We start from the raw sequence: 12,141 nt of genomic DNA, 5'->3' as shown, positions 1-12,141 counted from the left end.
TAAACAAACCAAAAGAAGAATAAGAACAAGATCGGTGTTGTTTGTGTGCTGAAGATCGGTGTTGGTGTTGTTCATGGATGCGGTATATTGATGATTGCTGTGAAGGTAGCCGGTGGTGGTTGGAGGGAGAGGGAAAGACGAGCTGACGTTGGAGAAGATATGGATGGGAGGGAGTACTGAGTAGTGAGTGTGAAGAGGAGAAAGATGAGGCGCAGACAGAAGGAGAAGATATCTTTATCCTCGATAATAACGAGGTCTCTTCTTCCCGATCCATCCATCCATCTCATCTCAATCGATGTCTCAAATCTTATACATCTCCAGCCGTTCATCAGACATAACTGCAGTATATACCTAATGGTCTCTGAATCGGAGTTCCAAGAGGGATACAAGGGTAAATAAAATTTGTTATTCTGAGACGGCTTAGTAGGCTCTCGGATATGGTCCGGATTTTTATTACATCAGAGACCTCTATGTGTGGTCTGCGGTCCAACTACCATTAATGAGGGTCTCGGATGTGGGTAGCTAAACCCCCATTTTCAACTAGTGTAACATATTGTAAAATGCGCTTAACTAGTTGCAAGTGAGATGTTGTGGGTGCATGCATAAATTAGGATACATAATTAACAACAAAACATAAGTAAGGTATGGTGAGTGTGAGATATTGCAAACATCCAACTAGCTTTTGTATAAGGAAGCATCATCTAGAGAGTCACCATTGTATAGAGATATTCTTGGTCCTGCAGTCACAGGAGTATCAGCAGAAGCACAGTTGAGCATATCAGCTTTGGACAATAACTGCAGGGCATATTTATTTTGTGTGAGAAGTATAGAAGAAGAAGACATGCTGCATTCAATGCCAAGAAAATAGTGTAGTTAACCCAACTCCTTCATAGAAAACTCTTGATGCAGAACAGCCACAAGAGAATCAAACAAAAATGAAGATGAACCAGTGAGAAGGATATCATCTACATACATCAGTAGAAAAACATGATGCTTACCAGAAGCATAGTGAAACATAGAATGATCAAAAACTGACTTATGAAAACCATGTGCTTTAAGAAATTTGTTGAACCTCTCAAACAAAGCTCTAGGGGCTTGTTTTAAGCCATAGAGATATTTCTTAAGATATCATACATGGGTGGGGTTTTGTTCATCTATAAAACCTTTTGATTGATCCATATAAATACTTTCCTTGAGAAAACCATGAAGAAAAGCATTGGATACATCCAACTGCCTTATATCCCAACCATTTGTGATTGCAATGGTTAATACATATCTAATGGTTGTAATATTTACTACTGGACTAAATGTCTCAGAGTAGTCCAAACCATCGTGCTGAGTACAACCTTGAGCTACCAATCTTGCTTTGAACCTTTCAATTGTCCCATCTGAGTTATACTTAATTTTATATACCCACTTGATGCCAAGAATGTTCATGCCTTCTTCAAAAGGAACCAAGAACCATGTTTCATTATCTTTGAGAGCAGCAAGTTCAGCTTCCATTGCCACCACCCATTTTGGATTCTTAGATGCCTCCTTGTAAGATTTAGGCTCAACTTCAGATGTTAACAAAGACTGAAGAACCAATGGCAAAGAAAGCACATTAGCACTGTGAGCTACAAAATCAGAGGGTAGAGTCTTTGGTTGGGAGATTCCCCTAGACAATCTAGTAGTGATAGTCCTGATAGGTGGTTGAGTAGGTGGAGCAAGAATAGGATCTTCAGTTATTTATGCAGCTTCAGTGATTGCTGAATCTTCAGTTATTGCTGGAGCTTCGGTAGTAGTTGAAGATAGCGGAGGACAATTTCCAATTGAGAGCGTCACAAGATCAGAATCAACAGGTAGAGCGACAGTCTTATCAGCAGCATATGGGAAGACTTGTTCGTCAAAAGTGACATCTCTGGATATGAAAGACTTCTTAGTTGTAGGATCAAAACATTTATAGCCTCTATAGAGAGGACTGTAGCCTAGGAAAACACATCTAGTTGACTTAGGACTCAGCTTATCAGACCTGTAAGCACTGAGATTTAGGTAACAAGCACAACCAAAAACTCTAAGAAGACTGTAATCAGGAAGTGTGTCAAATAAAACCTCAAAAGGACTGCAATAGTGAAGAAGCTTACTAGGAGTCCTATTGATAAGAAATTTGGCTGTAAGAAATGAATCAAGCCATAGATGTTTAGGTAATGATGCTTGAAAAGCAAGGGTATTTCCCATCTCAGTAATGTGTCTGTGCTTCCTTTCAGCCAAACCATACTGAGCTTAAGTATTGGGACAACTCTAGAGTAATTCCACAAGAGTAATTCCACAAGATTCAAGAAACAGTTTGAAATGACCTTTTGTTAGCTTAAGAGCACCATCACATTGAAAACATACAACTCTAGAGTTCAAGAGATTTTCATTGGTTGTTTTGAAATGCTGAAAATATTTTAAGTCGTTACTCTTGGATGTCAAGGGATAAATCCAATGATATCTGCTATAGTCATCAATGAAAATGATTTAATATTTAAAACCATCAAGAGACTGCACAGGGGCAGGATCCCATATATCACAATGAACAAGTTGTAAAGGAGAAGTAAATACTCTAGCTAAGAGTGAATAAGGTAATTTGTGATGTTTACCTAGTTGACACTCATGAAAAAGAGATGCAAGTTGGTTTGAAGAAAACTTGATAACAGTAGAGTTGTGTAACTTACTTAAAACCTTATTAGAGGGATGACCCATCCTCTTATGCCAAAGAGAATGGTCAGCAAGTGTAGTACTGTAAGAAACCACTGGAGCCGGTTGAATGGGATAAAGATTGTTGCAAACTGGACATTCTGCCACTACTTCATTGGTGTTAAGATCCTTGATGTTGTACCCCCAATCAAACATCACAAAATAAACACAATTATCCTTGGTAAACTGAGCAACACAGATCAAGTTCTTGCACAAAGATGGAACCAATAGAACATTCTTCAACAAAGAATCAACATGGAGAGTTGAAATTGTAGCAGTACCAGAATGAGTAATAGGTAGAAACTTTAGATTGCCTACCATCACATGATCAGAACCTTTGTAAGGAGTAATATCATAAAGTAGAGCTGAATTATTTGCCATATGAGCAGATGTTGCTGAATATGTAACCCATTGAGTAGTAAGCACAGGTTCAGGAGCAGTAGAGATTGAGCTTAAAGAGCATCTATAAAGTTCTTGAGGTGATGACTCAGTAAAGGGTTCATGGGGGGGTGGATGTATTTTGATGTGGTGATTCCACATAAAAGTCTCTAGGTGGTTGTGCTGGTTTTGGTTTTCATGATTTAGGTACATATCTGAATCTACACCTACTTGCAGTATGACCATTTTGTTTGCAAATCTGACACTCAATTTCAGAGAAATCAGTGGGTGTGAAGTAGTCTGAGGTGGGGAATGATATTGAGGCTGAGGAGGATGATATTGAGGTTGTGGAGGGTGATATTGAGTACCATAACCACAAGTTCCCTGTGAAAGAGATCCTGAAGAGGATGACCCATTCTGTTGATTGTTATAACCACCAGAATTCCCCCTTGAAGATGACCCATGTTGTTGATTGTTATGACCACCAGAATTTCCCTTTTAAGATGACCCATTATGTTGATTCTTATAACCACCAAATTTCTTGGAAAAGAAAGCAGAGGGTGCATTAGTAGACTCAAGCATCACATATGAGTCATGAGATTTACTTTGGAGCCATTTTTCATGATGAAGCAATTTAGATCTCAGCTCATGAAACTTACATTGTGTCTCATGATGTTGAGCAGTAACCACAAAATGATCAAACTTAGAGTTTAGACCATTTAAGACATGTAAAACAATATCTTCATCAGCTGCTAGATTATCTACAATTTCTTTAACAGACCGTAGGAACTCAGAGATAGAAGTATTACCCTGTTTAATAGAGTACAATTGACGGTGTAGAAGTGATTTACACAGATAATCCCACACCTGTTTAGAGGTTTTCAAACCAAGCGTACTAGCAGATACAGACTTTGTGAAAGTAGCATTGAGACAGGACAACAAAACCATCCATGGAGATCCAAAAAAGATACTCAAGGTTTGTAACATTAGCTCCATCTTGAGTGATAAAAGGTGCAGGACATACATAAGATCCATCCACAAACCGAAGAAGATTGGTACTGGTAAGGATTTTCTGAAATTGATGTTTCCAGAGCAAGTAACATGTATGATCTAACTTGAAAGACACGAAATTAGAGATATCTTGAAATGGTAAAGAGAAATTAAATTTTGGAGCAGGAGGGGTACTGATGCTCTGTTGTTGTAAGGCTTGAATCAGTGATTGAAGGATCAAATCTGGTGTAGCCATTAGTGATGAAAGTAGTAAATGTAGGAGAAATTAAATTTCAACTGAAGAGATTGAGTAGATGCATGGGTTCTTGCCGCCGCCAGGATCGATATTAAGGTTGAAGTGTTGAAAGAGATAAATCTGATACCATGTAGGAACCAAACACAGTTATCATTGTGTGAAGGGTTACAAAGAGAGACCAGGGTTGCACTATTTATAGAGTATAGTGAACCAATACAGGACAGCCAACACAACAAAGAAAGTAAAGATAAGAACAGATAAAAGACTCTGCGCTTACAGTTATATTGTCCAACACAAACAATGATATCAGCAGCTATTTCGAAGAACTTAACCAAGTAGAATGGATAACACTAATTTGTGCCCCCAGTTTGGGTGTAATATGTTCTCCCCGATATCAAACAAGTATCTTTGTCTATCTGACAGTTTTCTTGGTTCATCTTTTCCATTGCCTTCAAACTCCATTATCCTTATTGGGTACAAAATCCTTGGAAAGCCATGAAGCATTTTTAAGCAAGCATCCATTTCCTTTCTCATTCTCTTCTTCAAATTTTCCGGGTCTAATTTCTGCCACCATGGGAAGAAGTTAGAAAAATTAGGCTGTACAGATTATCATTATCTGTAGGAAACAAAAGATTTCCATCACCTTAAAGGAGACAAAAACTATGCAATCAACACTTTTGCTCTCCTTTTCTTCTTCTTCTGATATCCATTGTATCATCTGATCTTCACATCTTGTTCGTGCATTAATACTTTCTCATATTGTTGTACTGAAGAATAACGTGGACGCACATAGACGCCTCATCATTTTCCAATATGGTCCATATGGTTTTGTCCTCATCTCGGCTGCATAATCGGATCCCAAGTTTAGGGCTTCCATAAGGTGGCTGTTGCTAAAAGCATGATCATGGTTTTTGAATAAATCCATAGCAGCAGCCTCAGAAGCTATATCTAACATATTCACTGCACTGAAACGTAGCTTGAATATTGGTCCATATTTCTGTTGAAACTCCATAAATGCTTGCTGTCGCCTACTATATGTGATCAAGGCTTGTTTAGATTAGATTATTCTTAATTAGCAGTCATTGTTTATTGTTAATACTCAACTACTTGTTCAGAGATTCGTTTTACTGCATCATCCTCTCCGATTATTTAGATTAGCTATCTAGCATTTACCATCTTGTCCGTATATGCGGGGAATCAATGCAAGAATATATTACTGGTGCGACAGGCAACATCCGACTAACCTTTTGTCTTGCCAAAAAAATATGCATTACACAAACCTGCTTTGGGCACGTTACTATCTGAGCCAAATGATTTTTATTCATATAGTTGTTAATTAACAAGATATTTAATTAATTACATCATATTCGCTTTGGGCACGTTATAAATTTTGTCATATTTACAGACAAATACTGTTCCGGATATTCTCAATGAGGCATTACACTTCTACAAAGGTCCAAATAATCAGAATCGAGAATCTACAATTTTATGTAGTAAAGCATCTAATAATACCATAAGACTCGCTCTCAGTGAACCCAACAGATATACTCACGGAATTATTAATTGATGGAACTAATCAAACTGCAGAGGAATAACATTTGTAAATTACTTGAGTTAGACAATGAGCTGTAAAATTACTTATTTAATCAAATAAGTAGAATTTTCCACCAAAGCTGCTGCAAAATTCTCATTGCTATAAAAACACTTCATCCTCATCCTGAAGTACTCAAAACCTCTTCCACTTTCTTTCTAAAGATTCTGTAAAATGACAATGATTACTACATCTTGGTATGCCATAAAAGGTTTCCTTGAAGCTGCATCCCTAGCATCAGTTTTCTTCACCCTGATGCCACTGATTGTTGGTGGTTTTTTGATGTACTAGGCGCCTTATTGGCCAGTAAGAAAGGTACCTGGTCCTCCAACAATTCCACTTTTGGGGCACATTCATTTACTTTCTAGATATGGTCCTGATGTTTTCTCCGTACTTGCCAAACAGTATGGTCCGGTTTTTAGGTAAGCATTTTTGATTTTCCTTTGGTTATGCCTTGAAAAAACAGTTTTTCCCGAACCAATTATGTAACCCTTATGTAAATGAAATTAAAAGAACTGATTTTTGGCAATCTGTTTTGATATGGGAAAATGGATCAGGTTTCACATGGGTAGGCAACCGTTGATAATTGTGGCCGATGCGGAATTATGCAAAGAAGTTGGTATAAAGAAATGCTAAGATATCCCGAATCGAAGCGTTCCTGCTCCTATCCTTGGACACCCAATACATCAAAGGGGTCTTATGTTCTCAAAGTAAGTCTCTGTATTACCTAGCTGTATATTGGCTCTTTTGTTTTAATATTTTATGCCATTGCTTAACTATGATTAAATTTGTTTCAGCGGTACACAGTGGCCCACAATGAGAAACACCATACTTTCAGTATATCAACCTTCGCATTTGTCAAGCCTTATACCCACGATGCAATCTATAATTGAATCTGCGACTGAGAATCTCCCTACCTGGTCTGAAGATCAAAATGAAGAAGGAGAAGAGGACTTTATTTTCTCTGAGCTCACTCTAAAAATTGCTTCTGAAGTCATCGGTAAAGCCTCATTCGGGTTCGATTTTGGTCTTATAAAGAAACCCTCGTCCGAGGTTTCTCTAAATGAGGAAGACACTATAGCCAAAGATTTTGTCAAGCAACATATATATTCCACTACTAAACTTAAGATGGATCTTAAAGGTTCATTCTCAGTCATACTTGGAGTAATATGTCCTATACTTCAACAACCATTTCAACGAATATGGGAAAGAATTCCAGGAAAAATAGACTGGAAAGTAAACAGATCGAATCACAATTTATCAAGCAAACTCGACCAGATAGTTGAGAAACGAGCAAAAAATAAAGATAGAGGAACAAAAGACTTCTTATCGCTCGTATTAAATGCAAGAGAATCGGATCACGAAAGGCTGCACAAATTTTTTACTCCCGACTATGTAAGTGCACTTGCTTATGAGCAATTGCTATCTGGAGCTGCGACAACATCATTTACCTTATCCACGATACTTTATCTAGTAGCTGATCATCCTGAAGTAGAGAAGAAATTGCTCAAGGAAATAGATGGCTTTGGTGAACATGATTTGATACCAACAGCTCATGATCTTCAGCATAAATTTCCTTATCTTGATCAGGTAAATGTTTTTCCCATATGCAAGCAGGTTTGCTATATGCAAGCCAGAATCCTATTAATTGCTTTATATATGTACGTAATATAATTTTTTTTTTCTATAGGTATTGAGAGAAGCTATGAGGTACTACCCAACATCCCCATTGATTGCAAGAGAAGCAGTAAAAGATGTAGAAATTGGAGGCTATGCCCTTCCAAAGGTGAATCTTCATACATAAAACTATGAGCATGCATATACAAGTTTTTGTAATCTACTGAACGATGATGAATAGAAGTGTGTCTTTGAGACTTTTAGTGTCATGTTACATGACGGTAACCATTAAAATGTCCACTGCTTTAACATTAATTTCAGAGGTGTCGCTTTGCTTCAATTTGGAACAAGTTTGAAATGTGCTTACTAAGGAATAGTAAATTTTATTGTGCTTGCAGGGTACATGGATATGGATGGCAGTAGGGGTCCTAGCCCAGGACCCTAAGAACTTTCCAGAACCGAACAAGTTTAGGCCAGAAAGGTATGATCCTACTTGTGAGGAAGAAAAGCAAAGACATCCTTACGCTTTCCTTCCTTTTGGAATTGGACCTCGGCAATGTCTTGGAATAAAATTTACCACGCAAGAGATGAAGCTCACGTTAATTCATCTATATCGAAGATACAAATTCCAGCATTCCCCAAAGATGGAAAGACCTTTAGCTCTTGATTATGGCATCATTTACAACTTTAAGTATGGCGTCAAGCTGAGAGTCATTAAAAGATCAACCTAGTTGTTGAAAATTGGTTGTTCTATATAGTTTGAGATTGTGATAACACAAAGCATAATATTTATTTTATGCCAAGTACGTCCGAGTGAAATTTAGTAAGGTTCTCTATATGTGATTAAAAGGATACTTAGTAAGATATTATTGTATAAAGCAGAAGGACCCTTAAACATGATTATTTACAGTGTCTCGTATTTTTCAGCATCATTATTTTTCTATAAAACCCAAGGGGTAATGAATTTGAAGCTGGTATTTTTTTTCTTATTAATATATATTTTTTTGTTATGAATAATCAGACCATATTTCATTCAATCCAAAAAGGTGATTACATGATTGTTTATAAGAAAAAGAACATCAAAATACAAGAAAATTAAAATCCAAATACAAATAAAGATACCAATTACATGTTGATCGCGAAGAAATAGAGCAAAATACCGCAAAGGTACCCTATTTTTGTATAAAAAATAGAGAGAAAAGATGATATAACTCAAAATCAATTCCGACCATTTTGGATGTTTGTCTTCTTTAATAAGAGGTGCTCCAAAAATAAAGAAGTGTTTAGCCCTTAATCTTGTATATATAAACAAAAAATTCGGATGCTCTAAATCGCTTTTGTTGAAGATGAACTCAAAGCGAAGCCATGTCGAGTCGTCAATGTTTTCAAATCTAGAATAACAAGTCGTGAAACAACCAACAAAAATGAAATAAATCACCTTCAAAGTAAAGAAATAATCGCTCTTCAGGAGAAGAAAGAATTGTCCAAAAAGTATAAAATTACCAAGATGGTGAAGAAATGTGTCAAAAGACATCAAAATAGAAAAAAGAAAACATCTTAGACATACAATTAAAAGATATACTAAAACGGAGAAAAACAAGATAATTGTGACGACTATTAGGTTTCAAAGAAATATTTTTTAAAGGAGAGATATAATATGTTCTGTATATAGTACTCATATTCCTGTAAAAATGTATACAATCCAAAATGAATAACATCACCATTTACCACTTTAAAGCTCACTCATTTGAAGGAAACGGTAAAATTTGATTGTGGTTTGAAGAGGCCTATATCACCATTGGCATTTACCACTTGTATAAAAATGTATACAAGTTTCACTGAGCAATGTATCTTCAAAGTGGGTACAGGTGATAAAATACGCCTTTGGGAAGATAATTACCACTCTTAAGGTTCAATGGCCAAGCTCTGTCCTCGTTTAAATACGGTCTCTCATCTTCCAAGGGTATTTCACTCTCAAGGTCTTATTCTCCTAATACTTTGGGCTTAAACTGGAGCATTAGCATTGATAGAAAATGCTTGTATGATATCGATATTGTCGAATTCGCTACTTTAACAGCTTGCTTGGATTTTATTCACTTCGAGTTGCATGATGAAGATGAGTTGTTGTGGCAAGGTGACAAGTCCAGTCTGTTCTCGGTTAAAGAAACCTATAACTTAGCTGCTTTTCAGCAGCCGTTGAATTTTTTTTTTCGAAAAAGAAAATTTGGTCTAGTTGCTGGCCACATAAAATTTCATTCTTTTTATGGGAGGCTACTTTGGATAGGCTTCCAACTCTCGATAATCTTCACAGGAGAATAAGCGCAATGGTGTCCCTGTTAGAGTATTGATCGGTCGAACACGCAAGCGTTGCCATCTCAAGTTTGTTTGTCAAGTTTAGGTGATCAAAACTATAAGTCTTGATTTCTAGTCTACTTATAGCTATGTCTCGGATTAGGATAAAATGTGTAGTTGAGATTTAGACTTCACGGAGTTCATCGATTGAAGACGAATATCTACTGAGGAGAGCTTGGAGGAACTTCATCAACAAAAGGTATGTGGAGACTACCACTTAGAAGTCTATTATATTCTATCTCTTGATGAGACTAAGTCGTATAGCTATATAGACTTTTGTATTATACACATTTAGCATTTCGAGCTGAGTTTAACTCAGTTATCTATTTCTCGAAATATGTGTTGGAAGCTTTTTGGTTTAGCTACGTTCATCATATTCTTGACAAGTTTAGTTGGAAACAATTTATTTGTTGGAAACTAAATAATAAGTCAAAAGATGATCATGTGAAAATCGCCTTGAAACATCTTACATGATTAGTGTGAGACAATCATTTGATGTCGACTCAGAAAGTTTCGTGTTGATCACTCAATCACTTGAAAATTACTTATAAGCTAATAGTTTGTGTGAGACAGCTATTGTCGACTTCTAAGGATGTTTCAATGATTAAAATGGGAGTTTAAAACAAATTAACATTTATCTGGATACAACACAATATGCATACCACTATGCAAACTGTTGTGGTATGATTTAGGTCCGAAAACCTTGTTTCAATACTAGTAAGCGAACAGTTTTAACTGTTAAAGTCCGGGAACCAAGTTTGCATACCAGTATGCGAACGGTTTTAACTGTTTAAGTCCGGGAACCAAGTTTGCATACCAGTATGCGAACAGTTTTAATTGTTTAAGTCCGGGAACCAATTTTGCATACCAGTACGCGAATGGTTTTAACTGTTTAAGTCCGGGAACCAAGTTTGCATATCAGTATGCGGATGGTTCTACCTGAGTTAAGGTCTGGGATAGCAGTATGCATACCGGTTTGCAAACTGCTGGACAATACCAAAGTCCGGAAGTTATAGTTTGAGTACCCGTTTGCAAACTTAGTGATTAAAGTTCTAAAATCGGTTAACTATGTTTTCATACTCATGAACAAACACATTTATGAATTAAGGAATGCAATCTTTGCAAACCGTGGCTTAATGTTAATGAATTGATTCTCATGAATCAATCTGATTTTGATTCAATTGGTTCATATATTTTTTCTGTGAAATAGTGAATAATTGAACAAATTTATTTGAAACACAATTAGATTCATTTGATAATCTTTCATGTTTTATTGATCATCATAGTTGATTTAGAAGTGTTAGATGAATGTGGTTCAGATAAAAGTGTTCATATGGCTAACTTCGGTTAACTATTATTGAGCCAAATCAATATACACGTTTAGGTACGGTTATCCATATTTAAATGAAGGTATATTTCATTTGTGTGTAACAAGCTAAGACCATCTAAAGGTGGAGAGATATTGCTTTAGTTTTAAGCAGACTTAGCTTGAATCTTAAATCAGGTTTTCATCTAACAGTAAATATTGAATGCTTTGTTACTAAGCTATTTTAGCTTTGATTGAAAGAAAACCTAATTTGAAAGACTATATAAGGGAGAACTCTAGCAACTGGAAAACCTAATCCCTGCACTTTCCTGTGTCCTAGTTGCGACTAGAGTCGATTCTCCTTTAACCTGGGTTTTTCCAAAACCATTATAGGTTAACGACTTGAAGACTTCATTTGGGATTCGTGAAGGCATGCCCAAATATTTTGTCTGTAGTTGTGTGATCTGATCATACTTTTTGTATCATATTGAGTATTATCTTCTCTAAGATTAACTCAAGATTTATCTTTGATAGGTAAGATATAAAAAGTAATCACAAAGATCTTCGTCTCATTCTTTGTGATTCCACAATAACTTCTTCTACTACCATATAGTTGAGTTATTGTGAGGTGATTGATATTTGTAGGTTGTTCTTCGGGAATATAAGACTGGATTATCAATTGGTTCGTGTTAACCTTGATTTATCAAAAGAAGGAACAAAAACTTCATAGGTACTTCTGCGGGAGACATATTTATCTATCATAATAGACTTATCTATGGGATAAATATTTGTTTATAAGTCTTAGACTTTTGGTGGTACCAACTCTTAGTTGTGGGTGAGATCAGCTAAGGGAATCAAGTGCGTAGAGTCCTGCTGGGATTCAGAGGTGTAACGAACGCGACTGTACCTTAATCCGTGTGAGACTTGGTTAGG

At 36.4% G+C, this 12,141-nt stretch overlaps 2 protein-coding genes across 2 annotated transcripts; one reads left to right on the top strand and one right to left on the bottom strand.

Moving 5' to 3' along the window:
* Positions 1 to 3,594: 3,594 nt before the first annotated feature.
* Positions 3,595 to 4,092, bottom strand: LOC113352317. Its single transcript, XM_026596150.1, has one exon. It carries the CDS (start codon positions 4,090 to 4,092, stop codon positions 3,595 to 3,597), a length of 498 nt encoding a protein of 165 aa, XP_026451935.1.
* A 2,016-nt stretch (positions 4,093 to 6,108) lies between these two features.
* Positions 6,109 to 8,399, top strand: LOC113354174 (cytochrome P450 711A1-like). Its single transcript, XM_026597589.1, has 5 exons — positions 6,109 to 6,355; positions 6,491 to 6,643; positions 6,731 to 7,523; positions 7,624 to 7,719; positions 7,949 to 8,399. Exons 2-5 carry the CDS (start codon positions 6,633 to 6,635, stop codon positions 8,279 to 8,281), a joined length of 1,233 nt encoding a protein of 410 aa, XP_026453374.1. The 5' UTR covers positions 6,109 to 6,355; positions 6,491 to 6,632; the 3' UTR covers positions 8,282 to 8,399.
* The last annotated feature ends 3,742 nt before the right edge of the window (positions 8,400 to 12,141 follow it).

This window comes from Papaver somniferum, chromosome 2 (assembly GCF_003573695.1).
Source record: "Papaver somniferum cultivar HN1 chromosome 2, ASM357369v1, whole genome shotgun sequence".
Lineage (NCBI taxonomy): Eukaryota > Viridiplantae > Streptophyta > Magnoliopsida > Ranunculales > Papaveraceae > Papaver > Papaver somniferum.
This window is presented reverse-complemented; position numbering and strand designations above follow the sequence as displayed.

Bases quoted from the DNA above. Each gene is read 5' to 3' on its own strand.
- LOC113352317 (XM_026596150.1), bottom strand. From the start codon at position 4,092: ATGGAGCTAATGTTACAAACCTTGAGTATCTTTTTTGGATCTCCATGG.
- LOC113354174 (XM_026597589.1), top strand. The intron at 7,524-7,623 runs GTAAATGTTTTT...TTTTTTCTATAG, and splicing joins AATTTCCTTATCTTGATCAG to GTATTGAGAGAAGCTATGAG. The intron at 7,720-7,948 runs GTGAATCTTCAT...TTGTGCTTGCAG, and splicing joins GAGGCTATGCCCTTCCAAAG to GGTACATGGATATGGATGGC.